This window comes from Sus scrofa, chromosome 9 (genome assembly GCF_054392235.1).
Source record: "Sus scrofa isolate SSC_HxYL_T2T_F1_AM1 chromosome 9, Sscrofa_HxYL_maternal_Yorkshire_Landrace_v2.0, whole genome shotgun sequence".
Lineage (NCBI taxonomy): Eukaryota > Metazoa > Chordata > Mammalia > Artiodactyla > Suidae > Sus > Sus scrofa.
In genome coordinates, this window is record NC_139391.1 from 37014717 (window position 1) to 37042008 (window position 27292).

Consider the following 27292-nt stretch of genomic DNA (forward strand, 5'->3'; position numbering starts at 1 on the left):
TCTATTTAAATCCTTTATTTCAACACAGGCATTGTTTTAAATTTGCACCTTGTCTTGTAACACATTTCATAGCTAGAGAACAGGTTCAAGAACAAGTACATAAAAGGTTTATATGACAACATTTCAGCCAAAGTGCTTAAGGCTTATTATACATTTCAGAAATACGGAAATGCCAGTCAAATACCTCCAAGTATAACATTTACATATTTAGGCTGTACATTTAAATGGGATATTCTAATGCATTATTACTATTATTTACATGAAACTCTTAGCCATAAGGCCTCCTTAACCTTTTGGCGTTAAAAATATATTACTTTTATGGAGGCGTGGAGTTTCACCATAACCTAAGTGACTTTCACCACCTCCAGCATAGGCACACATGTACCACCTATACAAATAGCTTTTATCAGCTTATCATCAGCCAAAACCTTGTTCATAACAGTTGGAGTTTTAGTAACATCAATGTACTTACAATGTAAGCAGGTAAATTATTCAGAAGGACGTCTCTAAGAATTAAAATCATCTCATTAAGTCCTATTTTAAATAAACTTTACATGTAAGATTTGTGGTTATAGAAGTCTATCATTTAAACAAGTTAATAATTTACCAGGTACTTATTTGTATTGATTTTCTCATGATTTACTCCATTTATGTGAATATTTACTTTAATGAGGATTATGTATTTTAGAAAACATGTTATGAATATAAAAATGAGAATTATAAATTACTGTAGCTATACCAAAAATGAATATTAAAAAGCAGCAGTTTGTATGTTAAAATACACAGACATTTGCTACGCTTCTTTAACGAAGTGCTTTATAAAAGTATAAAACTATAGAAGGTGCTATTTTCATAAATTTTCTGTTTTCTTGATTCTTGAGCCAGACCAACAAGCAAACATTACACATAGTGCAGGTGAGCACTGGCCATCAATCACCTTTGGATTCAGAGAGTAGATTTCAGCATAGAGAATCAGGGCTCCAGAGTAGCTGTTGATTCTGACCTTAACTTACTTAACTGTTGATGCAGCCTGAATTCAGTGAAAAACAAGTTAACTTCATTTTACCTTTTGTAACATACATGTCAACTCGGAGTATTTACTGAAACAGAATTTGCAAGTTGATCATTTATAAAACCAAGAATCTTAATTGAAATATTAACTTTGAAGATTTTATGTCTTTTTTTTTTTAGGACCACACCCCGGGGCATATGGAGGTTCCCAGGCTAGGGGTCTAATCGGAGCTATAGCTGCTGGCCTACACCACACCTGCAGCAATGCCAGACCAGAGCAGTGTCTGTGACCTACACCACAGCTCATGGCAACACCAGATCCTTGACCTGCTGAGCGAGGCCAGGGATCAAATCTGCAACCTCATGGTTCCTAGTCGGATTTGTTTCTGTTGCACCACGATGGGAACCCCTAACTTTGAATATTTTAAAACTGCATAGAAAACGTAGTTCATGGTTTATGAAATTTTACTTAAATAATCAGATAAATAGAAAAAGGCAGGTAGAAAATTCATAAGCATACATGAAGCAAAGAATAAAATGTTATTTATTTATTTTTTTGGTTTTCGCCGTGTCTGGGACATGCAGAAGTTCCCAGGTAGGGATCAAACCTGCACTACAGCAGCAACCAGAGCTGCTGTAGTGACAACTCTGGATCCTTAACCTGCTGTGCCACAAGGGAACTCCTATTTATTCTTTACCATATAAATTTAAATGGAGATGTTTAGAGTTGATTTAAAATTCTATTATCAGGAATTCCCATCGTGGCTCAGCAGAAAAGAATCTAACTAGTACCCATGAGGACACAGTTTCGATCCCTGGCCTTGCTCAGTGGGTTAAGGATCCAGAGGTGCTGTGAGCTATGGTGTAGGTCTCAGACACAGCTCAGATCTGGCATTGCTGTGGCTCTGGCGTAGCCCAGAGGCTACAGCTCTGATTCATCCCCTAGCCTGAGAACCTCAATATGCCATGGGTGCAGCCCTAAAAAGACCAAAAAAAAAAAAAAAAAAACCCACCCCAAAAAACTATCATCAGTTTCTTTGAGCTCAGGATTGGTCGGAGCTTGAAGTTTAAGATGATTTATAGATTTAAGAAATAGCTTTCATGTTATTTACCACATTTCCATTAATTTTGAGTTTCAAGGCAACAGTGTAAACTAGCCCTGGCATTTTGATTCTAGGCAAGGCGATGACTGAAAGGATAATAATATAGTCCTCTTGCATTTCTATCAGTTCCAAATCTCTGCGCACTTCCCCAACATTTATCACTATCCTTAATTTATATGGATAAAACAGACTAGGTGAGAAAAAAATCGAGACAAAAATTGGGCCAGGAAGCAAATATAAACCAAACAAGATGAAATCTATTCATGTCAACCTTCACAGTACTAAGAGCCAGGACTGCATGATTTCTGTAATTCCAGCAAATTAGCTTCACCACCACCTATTTATTGGTCTTTATCCTGATTAGGAGGAGAAAGAGTTAGGAAAGCCCAGTTATCAGTGGGTATGATAAGTTACTGAAGGAATCATAGTGACAAGCCCTTAGAAGTTCTGCCTTTTAATTCCCAGGGGTTTAGTAAATGGCAAGAAAGTCTATGAACCCCAAGGTATCAGCTATGATTTGGTAGTATTTCAGGGACTTGACCAAGGCTACCACTTGTGACTAAAACGTCTCAGATGGAAAAAAAGTTTTGTCCTACAAACAAAGAACATTTTTAAAATGGATGGTTCTGGAGAAACGGAGAACAGTTGCTGGGAGAGCTGCAATAAGGATGCCAGTCTCATGAAGGGATGTTGGCTTATTTCCACCCCTCAGTATGTTCCCTTCCTGACCAGAAAGTCTGTGACCAAGCCACCCTCTGTGTCATCCTACAAACTATTTCAAGGGAAATCCTAGGAGCGCTAATGTTCTTTGTCTTACTAGGGATTCAGCTCTTCCCTATCATCTCCGCAAACACTCCACATGTGCCTCCCTGGCTCCACAACGGATACAGGATGCCCTTATCTTTGAAAAACAACAACAACCCCAAATGAATGTTGATGAGTCAAACAGGATAATCGTATTTACTTCATTGCCATCACCTCTATATTTTATTTAACGTCATGAGTATGGGTAGAGGAGGTACTGTTATGAGTATGGAGGAGGCAAATGCAGACTTTTCCTGTTGTGTTGGGATATTAGAATTGTAAATCACAATGAAATGTGTAAAAAAAAAAAACCAACATGTTGGAGGAAGGTAGGGCAGAAAGCCAAAACTGTACAGTAAATTAGAGATTAAGCTGGGACTGAGTTGCAGATGGCCAGGGATGTATAAAGGGGAAGAAAATAGCAGAGACTCCCTCTAAATAAGAACTCATTGCTCTAGAATGCAGGAGGTCTATATATAGGGTGCATAGGCAGGGAAAGAGAGAATTTGGGTTGTTTCAGAGCAGAAACTGCCCAGACTAGATTTTTTTAAAAAATATTTGTCCTTTCCATAGACATATATATTTATTTACACGTTACTTTTATTATAAACTCTTGGTTAAAAAGTCATACATTTCATTGAAAAAGTATCACAGCTCTGACTCTTTGTCATTTTCATCCAGGTAATATTCGTCATCTGTGGTTGTGTCTGTGTCACAGTCTGAGTCTACTGGATCCTCTACATAGATATTTAGTGGCGCACTTAGAGAGAAGCCATCTCCTGGCATCTGATCACTAGGAGGATTTGAACTCGATGACTCTGTTGGGTTAGGGGGGCTAATTATATCATCTTTCAGGAAGCCAGGGTTTTTAAGAAAACTTGGTTTCCATAATCTCCCCTGTGTGAGTGACCTCTTTACATTTTCCAAGAAAGCCAGCTGCTGTTCTTTCCCAAAAATCCCATAGTCCATAGGTCTTGATATAGATGTTGCCGACCTGCGACCCATTTTTGTCCTGTCTCTGTACAAAGCCCAACTTTCATTTTCATCACAGGAGGTGAGTTCAGAAAAGGATTTGAATCTTCGATTGTACTCACTGTTGTTAGACAATTCATTTCCAAGGGTCAGTCGACTCAGGGCATCGTCAATAGAAGTGTTTTCAGAAAAATGGCGCTCCCTGACTTTTGCAGGATGACTTTTGCGTAACAGATCACCGTGCACGTTGATGCTTTTTAAACTCTTTGAACGATAGGAGTGTGGCTCAGGTTTCCACTCCAGAGATGCAGCACTTCTTTGTTGTTGCTGACAACTGGTCAGTGGGATGCTTACTGCAGATTTCTCTTCAGGCTCCAACTGAAAAGGAGGGTCTAGCCTCCTCCGCTGGTCAGGGAAGTCTGCTTCCCTGAGGCTGATCATTGTGGGCTGGACCAAGGTTCCTGACTTCCTTTCCAAAATCTGAGGTACTGATACTTCTTTAGAATTGTCATACATCGCTTGTGATCCGGAGATATTTTGAAACTCATTCTGATGTGGCTGTGAAATCCTGTTAGACTTCTGAGTGCTTAAGTGTGTAGAAGATTCTCTGTTGGATGCTGCAGTAACCTGGAGAGGGTTCTCAGATTTCTCCACATTCATTTCATCATTACTCAGCCTGCTTTCACCTGCGGATTCTGTGGACTTTAAAGCAGGCTCAGGGGACAGTGGTTTGCACTCTGGTGTGCCAAGAGATAAAGTGCTGAAGCCAGAACTGTCCCCATGTTGGGGAAAGATAGTAGCTACATGTCTTCTGGGGCTTAAATCTTTAGATGGAAATTTTCTGCTTGCTTTAGACATGGCTGCCAATCTGTGTTTAACTGAAGGTTTGTTTTTCCCCTTTTCTAGGTTATCCAAGCTGGTTTTATTTTTATTACTTCCTCCAGGAAGTGCAGGTTGATCCCACACCAACTTCTGCATTTCATCTTTAGCCTTGCTCTCTGCCACATTTACCTCCTGACTTCTTGAAGGTAGTTCTCTGGGTTCAGACTGCAAACTACTGTCTAAATCTTGTTCTGAATAAGTCTCTTGGTCAAGCTGTAGTTTATGCAAAGCTGGAGTAAGAGCAAAGACTTGACTTTCTGAGTCAGAAAGTGGTTTATCAGTTTCTGGGGAGAAATCTGTGCTAATTTCCCCTCTGACTGCCCTAGGCTGCAATCCATCGGAGCTCTCATCTATAGCGATGCCTGTGGTATCTTTCTGAGGACTTTGGATAGCTGTGATGGCTGTACCACTATCTGTACATCCTCCAGAACTTCTGATGATTTGGGAATTTTCAACATTCTCTTCTGAGTGGGCTGGGAGGTTAGACAAACCACTGTGACCTGATTTAATGGGCTGCTGACAATTTGAGGATTTCTCTTTTGTAACTTTTTTCCCCTGAAGCATTGATGCAGTATGCAGGGTTTCACTTTGCAATTTTTTCCCTTTCTCTTTCCTGCTCTGTGAATCACAGAGAGGCGTTTTAGCTACACTGTGTGGGGGAATCTCTCTAGCTTTAGATTCTTCTTTATGGAGAGAAATATTGGCCTCAATAGAAGCCATTTCCTGTAGTGAAGGTTCTGAGGGGCCCAAACTTGGTAACTGTAAAACAGTCATATTTTCAGTGGTGTGAGAAAGACAGTGATGGTTCTCCTGAGCAGAGCTGACCAGCGTCTTTAGATCTTCAGATGAAGGTGCTCCTGACTGCTCTTCTGTAGAATAATTTAGTTTGTTTTTTTCTAAAACATTAGATGTTTCAGTCCCCACTTTAGTTGACTCTGTAAGTAAATCGATATTTTGTGTATACTTTTGAAGAAGGTCACTGAATTTCTTGCTGTGTTTCCTTGGTAGAGTATAATATATTGAAACCACCTCGAGACATTTCACATTATCTTCATCACCAGAAACAGAAAACATACTTGTAGTCTTAAATTTGTGTAATGTTTTCCTACTTTCTTTTCCAGACATATCTGAAGAAATAGGTAAAGGGCGTTCATTTGGATGGGAAAATATACCTGTCCTAGAGGCAGCAATTTGACCATTCTTTTCAGTGTTTTCTTGAAAGTATTCCTTTTGGTGCTGTCTTTGGCTTAAAGCACAATCCGGAACAGATGAGTCATGTCCCAGAGGGTTGATGAGTCTCTCCCAAGGACTTAGTGTTCTGGTGGAAGCATCAGTGTCTGAGAGCAAGACTTCTTCCCTTTCATCTCTTCCAGGTGAGGCATATGGTACCCCTGAAGGACATGACACAGCCCTCTTGACTGGAAGTGGTCCTTTTCTAGCGGAAGCAGGTCCAGTGTTTGTCGTATTTCTTATCCCCTCTGTGGCTTCAAGTGCTATCGAGACTGAGTCTGAAGCCACTTCGGAACATTTGCTTTCTGACTCATAAGAATTAGGGCTGAATTTGTTTGATGTGTACTTTCCTACTGGATCTTCCACATCATTGTTGATTTGGAATGGAAATGGCTCATTCCTAGACGAAGAAGCTATTATCTTGCTTTCAGACTTCCTGTTACTGATGGGAAAAGCGGCTGACTTTCTTGGTAAAGTGCAGTAAATTGTGTGAGGCTCAGGAGCCTTGGAATTGCTTTGAGTCCCTTCAGTGAGGTGACTGCTGTCACTTGTAGATGATGATCGACTTTCCGTTTTGCTTAACTTTTCAATACAGGATGTACGTCGTCTTATTTTTCCTTTTCCCTTTCCATCCCTGGAAGGCAGGTGTGAATGGCATTTGACAACTTCCACCACTTCATTATATACAGGCACACACTTATCATTACTCTTTTTGTGTTCTGAGAGGCTTAGCGAAAACTGACTATTTTGGCTCTTGCTATCAATATCCTTTTCTTCTCTTTCTCCCAGAAATGGATCTTTGCCTGAAGGACATTTCCAGGAGAACACTGTAGTAGAAGGAGTCAGCAGAGTATCAAGGCAAGGAGCATTTGATGGTGAGGAGTCTGGGAGTGTACCTGATGGCAGATCTAAAGAATCATGTGGCATATTGCTGTGAGCAGCTAACTTGCTATGGTTGGTAGAATAAGTTGTGGTACATCGTTCTTTCTTGGTATCTAAAGCAGCAGGCTTTTCTGGAGACTGTGTGTTTTGATTATCAGTATGTTCAGAACTCCAGCGGTTGTTTTTAATAATGCTTGAAATATCATCATTACTTACTATTAACTCCTGGGGACAAGCCTGACTTGGGCTGGGAGAAGGTGCTATTGTTCTGCTTTCCTGAGTGAATGCTGAGCCAAGTTTTCTGTTTCCAGTATAACTCTTATCTTTTTTTAATTCATCGACTTTATGAATTTTGGAGAGATCTCTCTTGGAAATGACTCCAGGAAGCTTTTTTGAGCTTACTGTGGTAGATGCATTAAAAACAAGTCTGCTACTCTTGGCTGAGTCCTGGGAGAGGGGATTTTGAAAATCAGGTAAAAGTTTAGACATTATTGTCTGTGAAACAAGTTGGGGTATTTCATCTGTCATGTTTGTCTGGTCCATCTTGTTCAGTTGTTTGTCTTTTTCCAAAATAGATTCATTCAAGTTTTTCTCATTATTCACTTCTGTGACAAAGCTATTGGGCTGGCTTTCAGTATGAGGTGGAGGTCCAACTGAGTCACTGTTGGTTACAGCGACTTCTGTGGAGCTTCTTATTGGAAGAGAGGCAGGCTTACTTGTATGCAAAGTGACAGTGGGATTCTGAAAGCTGGGACTCTGAGGATTCCCTCTGTCATCAGGAATCTGTGGGAAGGTAGTTTTGAATGAGGATGCTGGAGTCTGAGCAATTCCAAGTGGGTAAGCTTCTTTGTTTATATGTGCTTCTATAGAACTGTCCTGTTGACATTCTAACCCACCAGATGTGATGTGATAGCTTGAATCAGTCCTGGAGCAAACATCTGGTGTGTTGAAATGTACAGACTGGTTCCTATTCACTTGTGACCTCTCCATGCTCTCCAGTGTGGATGTCTGCGATTCACACTGCCAGGGAGGTGGCTCCTCTTGGTTTCTGGAGATATTTGTTCTGTAACTAGGAGAAAATGATGCCCAGTGCTGAGAAGGAATATTATGGTCATGACCAGCAAATGCATTATTTGCTTCAATGGAGATTGTTTCAAAGTCTCTGTCAGATGAAGTGAATGGTTTCCTTCTTTGACGAAAGTCAGACCAGGAAGAATACTCTTCCTGTTGGCCCCAAAAAGGACTTTGTCCAAGTCTCTGCTCCCTGCTTCGTCCAAAGGTATTGCTAAAGAAAGATCTAGTAAATGGGTTATCTTCATGGTAGAATGGCATATTCTCCGAGTTCTCAAATGGGTCAGGACTCATTGCATTATCTATCCGGGCACTGAAACCAACAGTCTGATAAATACTCTGTGCTTGGTAAAATTCATATTTCCTATTATCCTGAAAACACCTGGGGTACAAAGACTGGTCAGCAGGGTCAATTTCCATTGGTGATGGTGCCCTTGGGAATTCCTCCTGGTTCTGCCAGTCTCTAGAAGAATCTGATCTGTTCCACACAATAGATGATAAAGGAGTTCTCTTTGGGCTCTGTTGATGACTTGGTGGTATAAACCCACTCTTGTTCTGAGGTGAGGTTGGAAAATGTAAGCTTCTTGCTGTGAAATACCCTGCAGCTGGTGAGGCTGATTGCTGCCTGCTGTCGAAACACAGAGAAGTACTACCAAAAGCATTCCTTTGCATGTAATCTTCTTTTAAGACTCTGGGCTCCCTTGTCCTGTACATATCATAAATTGTCCTTGTTCGAGGAGAAAAGGTTTTAAAACCTTCCTGAGGGGTTCTTGGTCTTAAGACATCATAGATAGACATATTCGAAGTTTCATTATAGCAGTTTCTGTGCCTTCCTGTGAGAGTGCCGTGTCTGTTCTCACTGGAGTAAAAAGGACTGAACTGTGTCCTTGATCCATAGTTGAGAGGTGTTCTGATGTTCACTGAGCTTGAAGATTGTTCCTGAGCCAGTTTGCTATCCAAATCATCTAAAACTAAAAGGAGAATACACGTCATTTTTTGGGGGGGGTATAAGATGGTTTTGAGCTGTTGAAGAAACATAATCACTTATTATTTTTAAATCATATTATCATAAATGTGATAACATTAGTTTTGATGATGCATTTAAGATAGTTTGACTTTTACAAGGCTGTAATGGAAGTTTCTTTTTCATACTTTTTCAAATCATCATTTCTCACAGTTAACCTTCCATAACGCCTTAAGAACACAAGGCTACGTTTTTTTCCTGACAGTGAATTTTACATAGTTTCTTTTAGTCATCTTTTGTGTCACCAGGTAGCTATAATATTTCTGACTATGTTTACCTGACCTCAGGAGACTGCAATGGAAGGAAAGTCTGTCAGTAACATGTGAGTTCTTAGTTGTATCATTAAGAAAACAGCATTACTGCTAAAAGCACTCAATTTATAAACATGCTTATTTGAATGGATTTGAGCAATATAAAAAATTTTAAGTCCTATAAAATATTGTTAAATGATATGCTAATGGTAGACTGTTTTTCCTGGAAAAGTTAATGACCCATTTGCACTCTTATAATAAAGTACCTTCTATGTGTCAGGCACATTTCTAAGCACTAAATTGATTAACTCACTAAATCCTCACATAACCTTGTAAGTTTGGCACTGTTACCATTTGCATTTTATAAATAAGGAAACTGAGGCATGAAAAGATGAAGGAAGTTGCCCAGATCACACAACTAGTAGGCGGATCCAGGCAGCCTGTCTCCTGCTTTGGCCGCGCCCACAGCAAGAGGAAGTTCCCAGGCTGAACCTGTGCCACAGCAGCAGCCCAAGCCACAGCAATGACAATGAAGGTCCTTAATCCACTGTGCCACCAGGAAACTCCTCTTTTTTTTTCTTTTAGTGAACTAAAGATGATTTCACTCTGAGCTCATACTGGTTCAAGGATGTGAAGCTGCTGTTGTCAATGTTTACTTTCCTCTCAGTGGCAAAGTCAGAGAGTGGTGTCTTAAGTCAGGCCCTAGGGACCCTCTGTAATACTGAAGACCTGGGCCAACCCAACACCCAGGGCTCATGCTTGCTGGGACCACAGTTCCTGAGATGGCAGGAACTGTGGTCCTGAGATTTTTACTTGGTTGGTATTTCCTTGAATTGTGTTTATTGAATCATATTTGAAATCTTTTCCTCAATAAAAACCCATGAGAAATTAAACGGAATCATAATCTTTTAAGGTTTTAAGATGCTCTAAGACCCACCTTGTAATAGACATATTTTATTATATTTGAGTTACAATAAATACAACTAGATTGTGTATTTTTTGAAGAAACAATCATTAAAAAAATCAAATTTAACTGAATCGCTTTGCTGTACAGTAGAAATTAACAAAATGTTATAAATCAATTACAATTTAAAAAATCAAATCTGACATGAGACATAAGTTATGAGATTATTTAAATTTGCTGAGTAAGATTTTGGTTTAATGAAATCTTTCCTTATGAGTTACATAAAATGGTGCACTCTCTTCACTTACTTAAAATTATTTGTCATTAGTAGCATTTGTTTAGTCTCTAATGTTTGTGGGTTTTGTTTTGTTGTTGTTGTTGTTGATGTGTTGGGGTTTTTTTTTGGTCTTTTTGCCTTTTCTAGGGCCGCTTCCGCAGCATATGGAGGTTCCCAGGCTAGGGGTCTATTTGGAGCTGTAGCCGCCAGCCTATGCCAGAGCCACAGCAACGCGGGATCTGAGCCAGTCTGCAACCTACACCACAGCTCACGGCAACACCGGATCCTTAACCACTAGTTGGATTCGTTAACAACTGAGCCACGATGGGAACTCCATCTAATGTTTATGTTTTTTGGAAATCCTGTGAAATTGGATTATTATGATCATTTTATAACTACAGATGTGATAAATTCATTTGAGTTAAAAAAAATAATAATGTTTGTGTTTTTTGCAGTGTTTTTCTTGTAGTTGATTTCTAGTCTTAGAGAACTGTGGTCAGAAAAGATGCTTGATATGATTTCAGTTTTCTGAAATTTACTGAGGCTTGATTTGTGGCCTCCAAATTACATCATTAAAAATTATAATTTTTGACTGGGTCACCTTGCTGTACAGCGGGGATCTGACAGAAACACTGTAAACCAGCTATAATGGAAAAAATAAAAATCATTATGAAAAATTGTAATTTTAACTCTTCAGTGACAGGGAAAGTGAGGTATATCAATGTCTGAGTGAATGTGGGACATACTTCTTGCCATATGCCAGTTATGTTAGGACAGGTGCTGAAGGGGTTTTTGATATCTGCTCTGGATTTTCTCTATCCTATTTTATTTGTAAGTTGATACTACTAAGTTTGCATAGCCAGCAAAAGAACTTGTTTTGAGCATTAAGGATCTATAACTAAGGAATTCTTCATGGAATCATCCTGTCAGTGTTTTAACAAAAATCAATTCTTTTCTCTGGTTCCTGAAATAATTTATTCCCTACATTCACAAATAAACAAGCAATGCCAAACTATAAGGCAGGACAAAAAGAAAAAAATACATAAATCTTTCTTTAAAACAAATTATGATAAAATCTTTCTGATTTCTGTTTTCCCTTTCAAGCTGTCCAGAGTTTTGTTTTGTTATTTTCCTTCTCCTTAAACAGTCTTTTTCTGACTACAAAAGCAATATATGGTTATAACAGAAAATACAGGAAAGTATAACAAAAGAGGTAAAATCACTTGGAATCCTTCTTTGCAGAGGTAACCACTCTTCACATGTCCATGGTGGAACTTTAGATTATTCAAAGTCACTTCAAATCTCAAACTAATACCGCGATTTGACTCACTACTTCCCTTAAAAACTTCCTACTCTGCTTCTTTTTTTTATTTTCCTCGAGGCCAAGCCTTTTCTTCTTTTTTTTTTTTTTTTCCTCTTTCTCCCATTTCATAAACAGTAGATCTCCTTTATTAGCAAAACCTTTGTTTTGGAACAGAGGTTTATCGCTGGGTCTCTTTTCTCTGAAGCAAGTTCTCTGCCAGGAATCATCTTACTGAAAGGCAGTCCTAGGTTGACCGTCCGGCTGGATGTCTGTCAGTGACCTCACCACCTATTCCAACTATAGGGCTGAGGTGATGTCACTACCTTTGCAAATTGAATTTAGTTCCTCAAGGTGAAGGAGAATGATTTCAACCCTCAAGTTTTAAATGGCCAGGCTTATTTTAATGCAGAATAATCTATGTCAAGGTGAGCTATGGTAACATAAAAAGATTCTTGTGTATGTAGTACTCTGGATTCCGTTTCGGTCTTTATTATTATCTATTGTACCAAGTAAACTGTTTAAGAACACTTAGATTTCATCACAGTGCATTTAGGTCCTAGTCAGACACAATAAAAGTCTATTAAGTACAGTAAACTTCATAGATATATTTCCTAAAGACATTTTTTTCCTTTTTACCTGAGGTTACATATTAAACATTATTATCCTTTCATAGAGTTATCAGGCCTTGATCCAAGAATATTTGCTTATAATAGTGCATGTTATATTTAAATACGAAATTGTTAAAGTGTTTGTGTTAATAGCCTATAACCACATCCTCTTCAGATAAGGTAAATAAGAGGACTTTAAAAATAAGGTACAGGGTTTGATACATTCTGAGCACTTTAATACAAACTATGACTATTATTTGCTTTCCTTTAGTACTAGGAACTCCAAAGGCAATTTAATGCAGAGACTTACCTTGGAAAAACTCATCCTCTAGCCTTGAAGCATCCCACGGAGGCACACCGCTTCCTTCCCTCATACTGGCTGGCTTGGGGACAAATGCACTGTCAACGGGTTGATTTTCCAGAGAAGAATTGTTTATTTTTGCCTGCTAATTTTAACATAGAAAATGTACTATTATTTCTTTTCTTTCCTTCTTTCTTTCTTCCCTTCCTTCCTTCTTCCCTTCCTTCCTTCCTTCCCTCCTTCCCTCTTTCTTGCTTGCTTGCTTGCTTGCTTGCTTGCTTTCTTTCTTTCTAGGGCTGCACCCATGCAGATGGAAGTTCCCAGGCTAGGGGTCCAATCAAAGCTACAGCTGCAGGCCTATGCCACAGCCACAGCAATGCCAGATCCAAGCTACGTCTGCGACCTACACCATAGCTCACTGCAACGCCGGATCCTTAACCCACCGAGTGAGGCCAGAGATCTAACCTGTGTCCTCATGAAGCTAGTCAGATTCATTTCTGCTGAGCCATGATGGGAACTCCAGAAAATGTAGTATTGTTTCTAGACCGTCTCCAGTCAACATGCTTCCACAAAAATGTCCCAAGCTTAAAAGTCCTAGAGTAAGGACAGCAAATCAATGTTCCTAACCCCGATTTCTAGTTGTAATACTTTGCTGTTTTTGCAGTTTGCAAGTGATCACAAACTTCTTCATACCAACACTAATTCCTTTTAATATGAGTCTTCAGGCAAGATATTGAGCCTCTCTCTGCCAGAGATCCCTGTATTACACAGCGCTACATGGATCTTACAGAGGTTTCTGGAAAATAGGAAAGAAAACAATCTGTCGAGTGAGGAGTGTGGTCTCCCTGGCTCTGGTGACTGTAATTTTAGATTTCTTAACACTGTACCTATTTTCTCTCAAGAGATGGTTAGCTGAAGCTTGCAGTGGACCTTAATATTTGTGAACTTGACGAACTTGGGAAAAAAAAGCATTTTCATCCATAGAGATCATGTAGAAGGTAGAACCTCTCAGACACACATAAAGAACTGATTAGTGGTTCTGAAAGAAAGGTGCTGAAACTTATGCCTTTATAAATTAAAAAAAAAAATTGCTAGTTTTGTAGAATTTAAGAGAATGACACAAAGCTAGAGTTGTTTTCCTTTTTTTACTAGCAAATTTTATCTTGATTTCATCAAATCCATCACTGCCCTACTTTTAAGCTGTAATTAGTCTTCATAACCTTGGGGGAACTATCCACTCCCACACCTTCACTTTCTTTTGCCAAAACTCCATTTGCATTTCCTCTGTCAAACTGGCTCTCCCACTCCTGGCTCCACTTTAACTCATCCTGCATCGCAGCCCTGAACAAGGCTAGTGGCCATTTCCCACTCCAGTCGCTTTAGTTTCACTTCACTTGCTAGCCAGCCCTAGTCTCTTGAATCCCTTTCTTCCCCATTTTCTCTTTTCATGTCTCTTTTCATTTGAGGTTCACCATCACATTTCATCTCTCTCTCTCTCTTTTTTTTTTTTTTAGGGCCACACCCACAGCATATGGAGGTTCCCAGGCTAGGGGCTGAATCAGAGCTACAGCTACTGACCTACACCACAGCCACAGCAATGTGGGATCTGATCTGCATCTGTGAACTACCCTACAGCTCATGGCAACGAGGAATCCTTAACCCACTGAGCGAGGCCAGGGATTTAACCCGCAACCTCGTGGTTCCTAGTTGGATTCGTTTCCACTGTGCCATGACGGAACTCCAATCATATCATTTTTAATTGCTCTCCAAATCTCCCAGGCTAGCATTTTGGGTACTTTCCTATGGTAATTGCAGTGATAGAGGAAAAGACTAACCTAAATTCTAACTTCTCTCATCTCCACATAAATCTTTCTTTTTTTTTTTTTTTTTTTGCTTTTTAGGGCCTCACTCACGGCATATGTAAGTTCCTAGGGTAGAGGTCAAATTAGAGCTGCAGCTGCCAGCCTACACTACAGCCACAGCAACATGGGATCTGAGCTGCATCTGCAACCTACACCACAGCTTGCAGCAACACCTGATCCTTAATCCACTGAGTGAAGCCAGGGATCCAACCAGCATCCTCATGGAAACCAGTCGAGCCACAATGGGAACTCCAAGCTCAGGTTCTCTTAATCCTTGCATTTCCTCACGGTCTAGTATTTCTACACTTGCCTGTTTTATTTCTCAGCATCTAGGTCACATACTTCTTATAGAAGCTCTGCCCAAATTTCATTGACTTGTTGTTTTCAGTCTTATGGGGAAGTCATAATTGAATATATACAAAGGAGATTTATTAATAAGAAATAAATAATCCAATGATAATTTATGGCTTGTTGGATATAATTTAATACACTTAAATTCAGAAATAAACAAGTATTAGAAGCAAAGCATAACTATAGGGATATACTAATTGGAAGTACAAAACGAGAAATTAGTCATTTGAAAAATCAGACCAGTTACACCTAAATTCTTTTCTCTCTAAAGTGCATCAAGGTGTTCACTTTTGTGCCCTACCTATTGTCTCTCCAAGTCTTCGTCTGTGCTAACAACAATTAGCCAGGGACCTTATAAGTCTGTTCTTCCCAAACCTGCAGTTTTGATAGTTGGTGCAGAGCAGATACATTTGATTAAAAGAATAGTATGCATCATTGGCTCACAACCATCTTAACATCTAAACAAACTTCCAATTTCCTCTGTGTAGACCAGAGTACATTCCTTTTGGCCTTCTGGATCACATTCCTTTATAACGAATTTATAACAAAATGAAACGTATTTGAACTGAAGACTTGGGTGAAGAGAGAAAGCTCTCTAGGTAGGAAGGGTTACTACCACCCCGAGATCTGAGTAAAATGTTCTTTGGTTATATTTCTGCCCAGATCTTCTGCTTCAAGGCCAACCCTATTCACTTGGGTTGGCATATTAAGGATGCTTCCAACACTAGAGATTTAAATTCTATGGCTAAAAGATAATATGGAGTGTTTATTTATGCTCAACTTTAACTCTGCTAGGATTTTTTTTCCCGTGATAAAACTGTTTTAAAAAGTCGATACTGGCATAGTGAAGTTGGAACACTACCCCTGCTATCTTAGACCTCCAGCTTTTGTTTAAGTCATCTGTGAGATTATTATTATTATTATTATTTACTATGATTAGCAACAGCAACTACACATTGATTATTCTCTGCAATGCATTAACGGCTTTATATGCGTTACTTTTTTTTAATGTGTTACTTTACCTCATTATTTTAACAACCCTATGAGGCTGGTACTATTATTATACCCACTAAGAGAAAAAAAGCACTTTTTTTTTTTTTTTTTTTGTCTTTTTGCCATTTCTAGGGCCGCTCCCGAGGCATATGGAGGTTCCCAGGCTAGGGGTCTAATCGGAGCTATAGCTGCCGGCCTACGCCAGAGCCACAGCAACGCGGGATCTGAGCCACGTCTGCGACCTACACCACAGCTCACGGCAACGCCGGATCCTTAACCCACTGAGCAAGGCCAGGGATCAAACTCGCAACTTCATGGTTCCTAGTTGGATTCGTTAACTACTGAGCCACAACGAGAACTCCAAAAAGCACTTTTTGAAAAGCAAGTTTCAAGAGGTCAGTTTGATGGCTTCAGATCACACTGGTGGAGGAAGGATTCATTCTTACTCTGTTGTTTTCCAGAGTCCATGTCGAATTACCTCTCTCTACTTTGTCGTTTGTTCATTAGTGCAATAGATGTTGGTAAGGCACCTTCTGAGGCCAGGTTTTAGAGCTGCTGGAAAGCCTCTGAAGTTTCTCGTCACCCAGAGCAGAGGAAAATCCCTCTGGGGCTCAGAACACAAACAGACCCTCAGTCAGGGCTCAGTCTTAGACTCAGAATCTTCCTCAAAATACCGTCCCATGCCATAAAATTACCCTAACGTATGAAGCCTATTTCCCATTTCTGACCTAGAGGATGTGACCCAAACACCTCTGTGCAGCAGAAGCGTGTCAAACTCCTTTTCTCATTTTGATTTAAGCCTTTCCTCCCCAACTGTGTTCAGACCCCATGCTCTAGGCACCCCACACAGTTCTTTGAAATGCCTTGCCCTTCTTCTGAGGCTTCCATATCTCTGCCCCTGATCTTTGCTCTTTCTCCCCTTCTTCTCCTGGAAAATATCAGCTCATCCTTTAGAGTCCAGTTCCTTCATCACCCTCCCTGTGAGTCCTCCCCCAAGTCTCCCAGGAAGAATTAATTGGCATAGGATTTTTTTTGTGCCCCTCTGGCATTATACCCATTATGTCACATCGCAGTTGTTTACATTCTTCCCCCTTTTACTTTACCATTAGGCGTCTCCCCTTCCTTTCTGAATCACACATTTCAATCTCCACTCTGATCTAGGAAGCCAGGGATTCAGACACACAAATAAAGACCCTGGAAGTGGACCAACTTCTAAAATAACGAAGAAAGCATAGTATTCTCCTTTATATCCTGAGCACATAGCACAGCATCAGTATATAAGAGAATGACTCATACTTACTGGATTGATATCCAAGATTATGCTTTCCACAAAAATCTTTCCCGCTTCTGAATTTCTCCTATACATTTTTGTACACTTATTTGGTACTACGTTACCTTTGAACATTGCCCATGTATTCAGGTTTCAATGGACTTTAAAAATGTCTTCTCACGGGTGAATCACTTTGTTGTATAGCAGAAGTTATCACAATATTGTAAATCAACTACACTTCAATAAAACTTGAAAAAATGAAAAAATATTTTCTCTCACTTGACCCTTTGAACAAACTTGTGCAACAGGTAGGGATTATCATTCCCGCTTTGCAGATGAAAAAACTGAGTCTTGGGGAATTATCTTACTGAAGTCACAGGAATAATAAAAGGCGACACAGGCTACTGATATTCATAGGGTCTACTCCCTAATCCTGTTTTCTCCACAACATTGCCTTGTATTGTGATTTTACTAAAGTACATCTCTTCAATTAGGTGGTAAACTCTCTAAAGACAGGAACCTTGCTTTAAAGCTCCCATGCCTCCGTGCACACTGATTTTCCATAGACCAAAATAGAAAATTACGTATGTAAGATTTTTAGTGAAGATTATTATAGGAATTGAGACAATGAATCTTTACAATCCTGGGACTCAGTAAAGCATGACTGAGGCAGGAAAGCAGAGTGACTAAGCACATGAATTCTACACAGGTCCAAATTCTGGTTCTGCCCCTGAATAGCTGTACAACTTTGAGTAAGGTGCTCAACCTTTCTGTTCCTTAGGTTCCTCCTTGGAAAAAAAGAAAAAAAAAAAAAAGATAACATCACCAAAAACCCTCTTCACCTCACTGTTGCTGTGTGTATTAAGTGACTTAGTTGTAACACACTTTAGAATGGTGTCTAGCACTGAGTCCTTATTACTAGCCATCACTCATCTTCTGTGGTTACAGAGAATTTCCTGGAGGACTCCTGCTGATGCTTACAGCCTGATGAGTCAGAAAAGCGTCCTATCTTGCAGTGTTAGAGGCCAGAGTCTCAAAATGCTGCCCTTAGGGTCTCCATTACATCTTAAACTTGGTATGTAGAATATGCTAAGTAAAAGGAGGCCTTTTTCGAGTTCTGGTCGTGGTGCAGCAGAAACGAATCCAACTAGGAACCATGAGGTTATGGGTTCAATCCCTGGCCTCGCTCAGTGGGCTAAGGGTCCAGTGTTGCCATGAGATGTGGTGTAGGTCACAGATGAGGCTCGGATCTTGCGTTGCTGTGGCTGTGATGTAGACCGGCAGCTGTAGCTCTGATTCGACCCCAAGCCTGGGAACTTCCATATGCCATGGGTGTGCCCCCCCCCCAAAAAAAGGCCTTTATCCCAACCCCAGTTCATTCTACTGATAAGATCGGCAATTCTGACTTGACGAGACAAACAAATCCCTGTCACAGAGTAACCTTAGTCTGTCTGAGAGCTCCTAGTGCAGCCAAACCTGTGGAACAGCTGTCAGAACTGAAGCCCAAGTGCACTGATGTTATCAAACGCCTTGCTAAAGTCAACAAGTTAATTTTTCAAGGTGTTCTTGAATTTATCGTACACCTGCTTTCCTGCAAAGATCAAATCCAGCATTGCACCTTCTGGCTTAAAACCACACATTCATTTCATCTTTCAGTCTCCAAGTACTCACGCTGTGCCATGAAGTGTGGGTATGCAGGTAAGCCGACCTAGTTCCAGGCTCAGGGGGCTCACACCAGCCCCGTGCGGTTGGTGCCACACTGGAGGTATGTTTCTGGGGAGGGGTGGAGCTGGCATATCACCTAACACCAGGTTCAGCCAGAATTTGCTCAGAGATAAAGAGTGGCCAAATGGCCAAGGTCATGTGGTTTGTCTATTCTCAGAGTGACTACTTTGACTTTGGATTTCTCACCTATAATGAGATAATTCTCAACTGGTACCAGTTTGCTCTTCAAGGGACATTTGGCAAGTTATGGTGATAATTCTGATTGTCACAATTTAGTGGAGGAGAACTACTGACCTCTAGTAGGTAGAGGTCAAGGATGCTACCCAACATCCTACAATACACAGGACAGCCGCCACAACAAGGAATTATTCAGCCCAAATGTTAGTATTGCTGAAGTGAAGAGAAACTCTGAGCTAGAAGATTCCTAAGTTTCTCTTGTTAATCTAAATAAAGGGGCTGGCGAGTTCCCTGGTGGCCTAGTGGTTAGGATTTGGTGTTTAACTGCTGCGGCCAGGGTTCAGTCCCTGGCCTGGGACCTGAGATTCTGCAAGAAGCCACTGCACACCATGGACTAAATAAATACATAAATAAATAAAGGGGTAAACAGAGGCAAGCTCAAGAGATGAGTTTATTTGGCAGCAGAATTGCAATCCGGGACATGCACAGTGTAGCAAGTTGCAGGTAGGTGTACTGAGGGCTTGGGGTCGGCTGTCCTGGGGCTGTTTTTGGGCAGGGGATGTAAAGGGGGAGAGTTCAGTTAGAATCTGCTCAATTAAAAACCAAAATTCTCCAAGCAGATAAAGCCAGGCCAATCATATGAAGCTCAATTCACCTTAGTTTGTGAGGCCAGCCTGAAGGGGTCATTTTTTGTTTGTGTTCTGAAGACCATAAGCAAAACTTCCCAAGGTTCATATGAAGCAACCCCTGACCAATTCCCTATCATTTAAGAATATTCCAATATTAAAATAGAGACTCAAAAAACAATAGAGAAAATTAATAAAACCAAGAGCTGGTTCTTTGAAAAGGTGAACAAAATTGACAAACCCCTGGCCAGACTCACTAAAAAGAGGAGAGAAAGAACCCAAATCACCAAAATTATAAATGAAAAAGGAGAAATCACAACGGATACAGCAGAAATACAAAAAACCATAAGAGAATACTATGAACAACTGTATGGCAACAAGTTTGACAATCTGGAAGAAATGGACAATTTTCTAGAATCTTACAGCTTGCCAAAACTGAATCAAGCAGAAACAGACCAACTGAACAGACCGATCACTAGAAATGAAATTGAAGAGGTCATAAAATCACTCCCTACAAATAAAAGTCCAGGACCAGATGGCTTCACAGGTGAATTTTATCAAACATATAAAGAGGAATTGGTGCCCATCCTCCTTAAACTCTTTCAAAAGGTTGAAGAAGAAGGAATACTCCCAAAGACATTCTATGAGGCCACCATCACCCTCATTCCAAAACCAGACAGAGATACCACCAAAAAAGAAAACTATCGCCCAATATCATTGATGAATATAGATGCAAAAATTCTCAACAAAATCTTAGCCAACCGAATCCAACAACATACCAAAAAAATTATACACCATGACCAGGTTGGGTTCATCCCAGGTTCACAAGGATGGTTCAACATACGCAAATCAATCAGCATCATACACCACATTAACAAAAAAAAGGTCAAAAATCATATGATCATCTCAATAGACGCAGAAAAAGCATTTGACAAAGTTCAACATCCATTCATGATCAAGACCCTCGCCAAAGTGGGTATAGAGGGAACATTCCTGAATATAATCAAAGCCATTTATGATAAACCCACAGCAAATATAATCCTCAATGGGGAAAAACTGAAAGCCTTCTCACTCAAATCTGGAACAAGACAGGGATGCCCATGCTCACCAGTGGCAAGAATCCCTGTGGCATTAATGGCCAATGTCCAGCTCTCTGCAGGCTAAGGGGTTAGGACTTTCATGGGTAAATAATGGAAATCTACTTCTTATACAAAACTCTTATTTTCAGCAGCAGCTTCATTATTTTCTCTCACCTACTTTTCATAATAGCAGTTTACTGGGAGCAGCAATCACTGGCTTGAGCTTCACTTATAGTCCCAGTTCTGATCTTTTTAGATTTATATGCTGTGAGCAGTGAAATGATTAAAAGCAAGTGACAATTAAAAGTATCAAATAAGGCGCTCTACTAATCTTTAGACTGCACATTCAAACCCTAAGAACTTCAGATTAGCTCTCCTGTTTATATATTCCAGGCTCCTGCATTTATTTCTTTTTTCTTTTTCTTTCTTCCTTCCTTTCCTTCCTTCCTTCCTTCCTTCCTTCCTTCCTTCCTTCCTTCCTTCCTTCCTTTTTTTTCTTCCTCTGTCTTTTCTGTCTTTCCTTCTTTCTTTTGCTTTTTAGGGCCGTACTCGGAGCTCATGGAAGTTCCCAGGCTAGGAGTTGAATCGGAGCTGTAGCTGCCAGCCTACACCACAGCCACAGAAACACGGGAACTGAGCCTCATCTGCGACCTACACCACAGCTCATGGCAATGCCAGATCATTAACCCACTGAGCAAGGCCAGGGGTCAAACCCACATCCTCATGGCTACTAGTCAGGTTTGTTACTGCTGAGCCATGACAGGAACTCTTCATTTCTTTTTTAAAAAACTATTTTATTTGGGGTATACAAAGTCAATTTACACTTTGCCTTTCTTTTTATGTTCCTCATCTGTTTTGGACCCGATGGCTCGCAAACGGTATGAATGGTTAGCTCTAAGTACTTCTCCAAGGAAAAGCAAGGGTACAGAAGCATCTGAGAGTAGGGCTCTGCCGTGTTAGAGAACAAAGCTGCATGTGTGCCAGTTCAGTGCTGAGTTAAAGGAGAGTCTGCAGGTAGCAAACAACTGGGGCTCAGAAGCAAACAGGGCTTTGGGGCTGATGGATCTGCAGGTATATTTGACGTCTGGCTGTGCAATTACAGAGACCTGGGTTTTCTTTTTTCTTTTTTTTTGTCTTTTTGCTATTTCTTTGGGGCTGCTCCCACGGCATATGGAGGTTCCCAGGCTAGGGGTCGAATCGGAGCTGTAGCCACTAGCCTACACCAGAGCCACAGCAACGCGGGATCCGAGCCGCGTCTGCAACCTACACCACAGCTCGTGGCAACGCCGGATCGTTAACCCACTGAGCAAGGGCAGGGACCGAACCCGCAATCTCATGGTTCCTAGTCGGATTCGTTAACCACTGCGCCACGACGGGAACTCCGAGACCTGGGTTTTCTAATCCTGACTCTCACTTCCCAGTGCAACCCTGAACATGATCTTTAAATTCCCTGAACCCCAGTTTCTTCATCTTTAAATAGGAATAATAATAGAGCCTGCTTCATAGATTACCTCTGGAGATTACTTAAATGATCTCTGTCAAATGCCTGAATGACAATGGCAAGTTTTCTTTTTTTTTTTCCTCTCTTTTTCTTTCTTTCTTTCTTTTTTTTTTTTTTTTTTTTGCTTTTTAGGACTGCACCTGCAGCATATGGAAGTTCCCAGGCTAGGGGCTGAATCAGAGCTACAGCTGCTGGCCTACACCACAGCCACAGCAAGACAGGATCCAAGCTGCGTCTGTGACCTACACCACAGCTCATGGCAACACTGGATCCCCGACCCACTGAGCGAGGCCAGAGATCAAACCTGCATCTTCATGGGATACTAGTCAGATTTGTTTCCACTGCACCACAATGGGAACTCCCCAATGGAAAGTTTTCCATTAGAGTGTAGCAGTTGTTGAGGCTGGCATCATGGTTGGGGTTCAAGCATATAAAGGAGAAAGATATAGATAGATAGATGGATGATAGAAAGAAGTAACATCACTCTGAAGATTAAAGGAGGCTCACTCTTGTTTATGAAGTAAAGAACCTCTGTGTATAAGCACTCCTCATCAGACTTCTACCTCATGCTTTTTGTAAAAGAAGAGAGAAGAAAGGCAGATGTTGGTACCAAGGGCACCATCAATTAAAAAGTGTCTTTACACTCCTCCTGCACTCTTGGGTCCCTTCCAAAACTCCATCTTTCTTTGATCTCCAAACCACATGATTTACACAGAAAGACATAGGTGTGCATAGATCAACAGTCATGACTGCCAAAAAGCAAGAGACAGAAAACTTAAAGCTTTTCAATCCTGTAAGCATGAGGACCCAGAGATAAATTTAAATTTAAGTCCTTTATGTGGAGGGTCATGTTGGGTCAGGTCCCTCATGTGTTACCTCATGATCTGCCCAAATGCATGTCACCTATCAGTGGCTTCCTCTTTGAATTCAAATGATGATCTTACCAAGAAAGAGTCTAGCCCAGACCCGCACTGGTTGGAAAGTTTATTTGGAAATTTTCAAAGCTGCGCTTCATTTGTTTTTGATTTTAACAGACTCTAACTGAATTTTCCCTTCCTGATATAGCCTACCCAAACCCTCAGTGGACTTAGCCCTGCTACAGTTTGTGTTCCAAATTGCAATTCCTCTCTATTCCCAAAGAAACTCTTCCTCCATCCAACACGTTAGGGCTGTACAGGAGTGACACGTGGTAAAATATCAGAGATGCTAACAGTATCTTAGTGGACACACGATGGCCTCATTCCTTCCTGGAAAAGTCTGATGTTTAAGCATTTCAGTATCAGGGCCAACTGGAAACCTATCACAATTGGGAAAGTTTGAGTTCTCTGGGAGAACTCTAAGTTTCTCAAGTAAATTTAAAACTGAGCCAAGGAGAATTCTATTTAAATAAGTAACAAACCAGGAATTATATTAATTCAGAATTCTTTAGATTAACTTTTAGTTCTTCGGTTACTTACCAAAGTGGTTCCCCTCACAGACATAGGAGGTGTGTGGCCGTCCCATCTGTGAAAAGAATTTGAAATAACTTCTTTGAAGAAATGCCTAACTTTTGGAAAGTCGACAGCACATTTGCCACAGTATCTCGATATCTTGAGAAGATATATTTCTGATGCTTAGAAGGAAGACATTTATTGGTTAGTACATTGTTCAAAAATCTTTCAGAAACCTTTTTCTATGCTTGCTTAGATCATGTTTTACATCTTTGTTACTCAGGTAGGCAAGAAAAAAGATTACATAATATTGGACTTATCCTTTAACTTATCATGAAGACATAATTGCAAAAATAGTTATATTTGTTGAATGTCTACTGTGTCAGGCAGTGTTTTCATGCTCTAGAGGCACCTGTTACCTCATTTAAATATATCACTTTTGGAGTTCCCATTGTGGTGCAGTGGAAACAAATCCAACTAGGAACCATGAGGTTGCAGGTTTGATCCCTGGCCTCGCTCAGTGGGTTAAGGATCCCACTGAGGCGTTGCCATGAGCGGTGGTGTAGGTCACAGACACAGCTCAGATCTGGTGTTGCTGTGGCTGTGGTGTAGGCTGGCAGCTACAGCTCCTATTAGACCCCTAGCCTGGGAACCTCCATATGCTGCAAGTGCGACCCTTAAAAAAAAAAATTAAAAATAAATAAATAAATACATCACTTTTGTGAAGTGGATACTACGACAACTCTCATTTTATGGACCAGATATCAGATGATGGAGGTGCAGAGAAGTTAGAAGACACTGCCCAAGGTTCATAGTGGCTGAGCTCAGAGCCAGTCACAGGCTGGCTGAATCTAGAGCTGTCTCCTTAAGCAGTAGGGTACACTGACTCCACTCGCAAATTAGAAATGGATTTTATCCTTCTTTGCATTTTTATTTTAAAGCAAGATTAAGTCAGAACCAGACTCAACAATTTATAAGGAGGTTTTAAATGAAGCAAATTCTATAAAGATGGCTTTATAGAATGCCTTATTTATCATGAAATCATCTTAGAGGAGAACAATTATGCTTTTACTATTTATGTTGCTTCTCTAAAATTCAGTAGGAGGTGAACCATTTACAAGACAGAGGTCCAAAATTGAAATAAATTTTAATCTTTTAAATCTATAATCCTATGCCTGAATTATAGCTTAAGAGTTAATAGACCTTAATGATTCAGAGTTCTGTATGAAATCAAGTCCTCTTCTTCTAAGAGAACAGCAAAAGGTAATCAAGAATTAAACAAACTGGCAGTCAAGGCCAGATCAATTAAAAGTGGCAAGAGGCAGTTTCCTTCATTCAAACTCCAAGATGCTTCATGGTTCCTGAAAGCTGAGCAAAAAAACCTAGATGGTCAAACAACTTTATATTTAAAAGACCACGTGTTTTTTAGAGTTTTGCTTGAATTTTAAACAGAAATTAAAATTAATATGGATTTTTCATATTGTTTTGAAATACCAGCTCTATATAAATAATATTTAGAAGTTAAATACTGCTCTTATTTGCATTCTTCCTTTCCATACAGCTTTACGGAGCCTGCACACCTCTACAGCTAGGCACTATTTTGAGTGCTTTGGAGAAAATAAACACAACTGAGATAGAGACCCTATTCTTTTGAGGGGCTTTAGGTTGGGAAAGATTTGATACATAAAGAGTTAAAATGCAAGCCACGATGTGATAAGGACAATACAGAGATTTAAGTAAAATACGCTGAAAATGCAGAGGACCACTTCCTGGGGGTGAACAGGGAAGGCGACAGGGAGAGAAGATGGTGGTTGAACAGATAAGAGGCAAAGAGCAGCAGGAACACAAGCCTGGAGATCGTGGCGCAGGGGAAGCCGGGAACTGGCAAGTAGGTCTCTTTGGCTGGAGCCAAGAGAACGTGGCAGATTGAGAAGATGCTTTCCAGAGCCCTGTGGGGTTGCCTGCCTCATGGTGTCCCCACCCCCACGCCACTCAACACTCCTGCCAGCTCACCAGGCCCCCATCTGGCGAAGGTGGCAGGGGCAGGGGGTCAGTTTCGGAGGGTCGCAGGTGGCTGGAAGACGTGACTTCATAGGATGCTGGAGGCACAGCTGGGACAGTGTCACCGAGTGTGAGGGTGTACTGTGAGGGGAAGGACGTACCCTCCCTGACGGCATGCAAGCCCGTGCATGGCACTGTGGGTTTAGGTAGCCACGCAGAGCACTCAGGAGGCTTGAAGGCCCAGAGCCTCTGAGGTCACCTCCAGACCCCCCCTTAAAATTAGTTTATGTTTCTGACATGAACGGCTTCCACTTGGGGAGTGAATAAAAACAAGAGCCCAATCATGAAAGCTATGCTGCTTAGTCCTCTGCACTTGGTGATTTCAAGGGATACAAAGGCATCTCATTCACCTTTGCTCACAAGTCCTACTCGCCCGCCTTAAAGATCTCTCACACGTACCCCCACTTCTCCTGCTGTAGGCAGGGCAGGTTCTTAGCTTCGGCAGGAATGGCCATCCTTGGGTGCAGTTGTGTGTCACAGGCATGATACAAGGTTTAGCAGCATCTCTGACCTCCACTCACTAGATGCCAATAGCACCCACCCTTCATTCGTGAAAACAGGAAAGGTCTTCGGACGTTGTCAAATATCTTTCAGGGTATCTTTCAGGGTACAAAACTGGCCCTGGCTGAGAACCACTGAGCTAGAGTAATTTTTCTAAAGTGAAAATCTCATTATGTCACTTCTTTGTTTAATGGAAAAAGATATATACAATATACACATGTGCACACACATGCAATACATCAAAATATTAGTGTTTGTCCAGGTCAGTGGGCTGGGGGTGATTTCATCTGTTTTATACACACACACACACACACACACACATACAGAGGTACGTATATAAACACACATATATATAACATATATATATATATATACACACACACATATAACGTATATAATAAGAAAAAGAATGGCATTATTCAAAAAAGTAATTACTGGCTCCCTGCTGTCTATAGGATCAAGTACAAGGTCCCTATTCCCTGGCCTCTGCCTGCTGCTCCCCCATCACCTCCTATCAGTCTCACCTTATAGTGAATCACTGAACCTCAGTGACCAAGATGAGTTCCTGCTTTTTCCCAGTCTCTGCATCTTTGCCGTGTCATTGTTTTTTTGTTTGTTTCTTTGTTTGTTTTGTTTTGCCGGGTGCAATCTCCCGATTCTTAATTGCCTCAGTCCTATGTGTCCTTCAGAAATTGGTTTTTTTCGCAGGAAGCCTTTTGGATCCTGCAGTCTGAGTTAAGTGCTTCTCCTATGATGTTCTCATGGCAGGACTCCCATGCATCCACCACAGCACTCACCATATCATCCAGGTTGCAGCCAGTGCAGATGGCATTCTTGTGTGAATTTTAAAGGGCATCCCTTCCTCAAGATCCTTACTGTCATTTGCTAGAAAAATGCCATAATGAATACAGGAATCCATGATGACTGTGATGTGTCTACACTTCCCAGACTGTGCAGTGCATCTCCTGCCCAACTGTACACAGCCACCTGGTATTCCCTACTGGGTGTCCTGGGGCCCTCCAGGCAGGAACTTTGCCTTTTTGTTATGATTTTATCTCTAGCACTAAACACAGTACCTAATCCAGAGTAAGAC

The 27292-nt window shown here is 40.8% G+C and overlaps 1 protein-coding gene across 5 annotated transcripts in view; it reads right to left on the reverse strand.

Annotated features, from left to right (window-relative positions):
* The window catches only part of EXPH5 (exophilin 5), an 86656-nt gene continuing 59364 nt past the window's right edge, over positions 1–27292 (reverse strand). For 2 of the 5 annotated variants that reach the window (XM_084974207.1, XM_084974209.1), the window contains exons 4-6: positions 23665–23710; positions 12633–12765; positions 1–8926 (exon numbers count right to left, since the gene is read on the reverse strand). In XM_084974207.1, coding sequence (XP_084830333.1) covers positions 3567–8926; positions 12633–12765; positions 23665–23710 — 5539 coding nt within the window. In that variant the 3' untranslated portion in view covers positions 1–3566. 5 annotated transcript variants of the gene reach the window in all.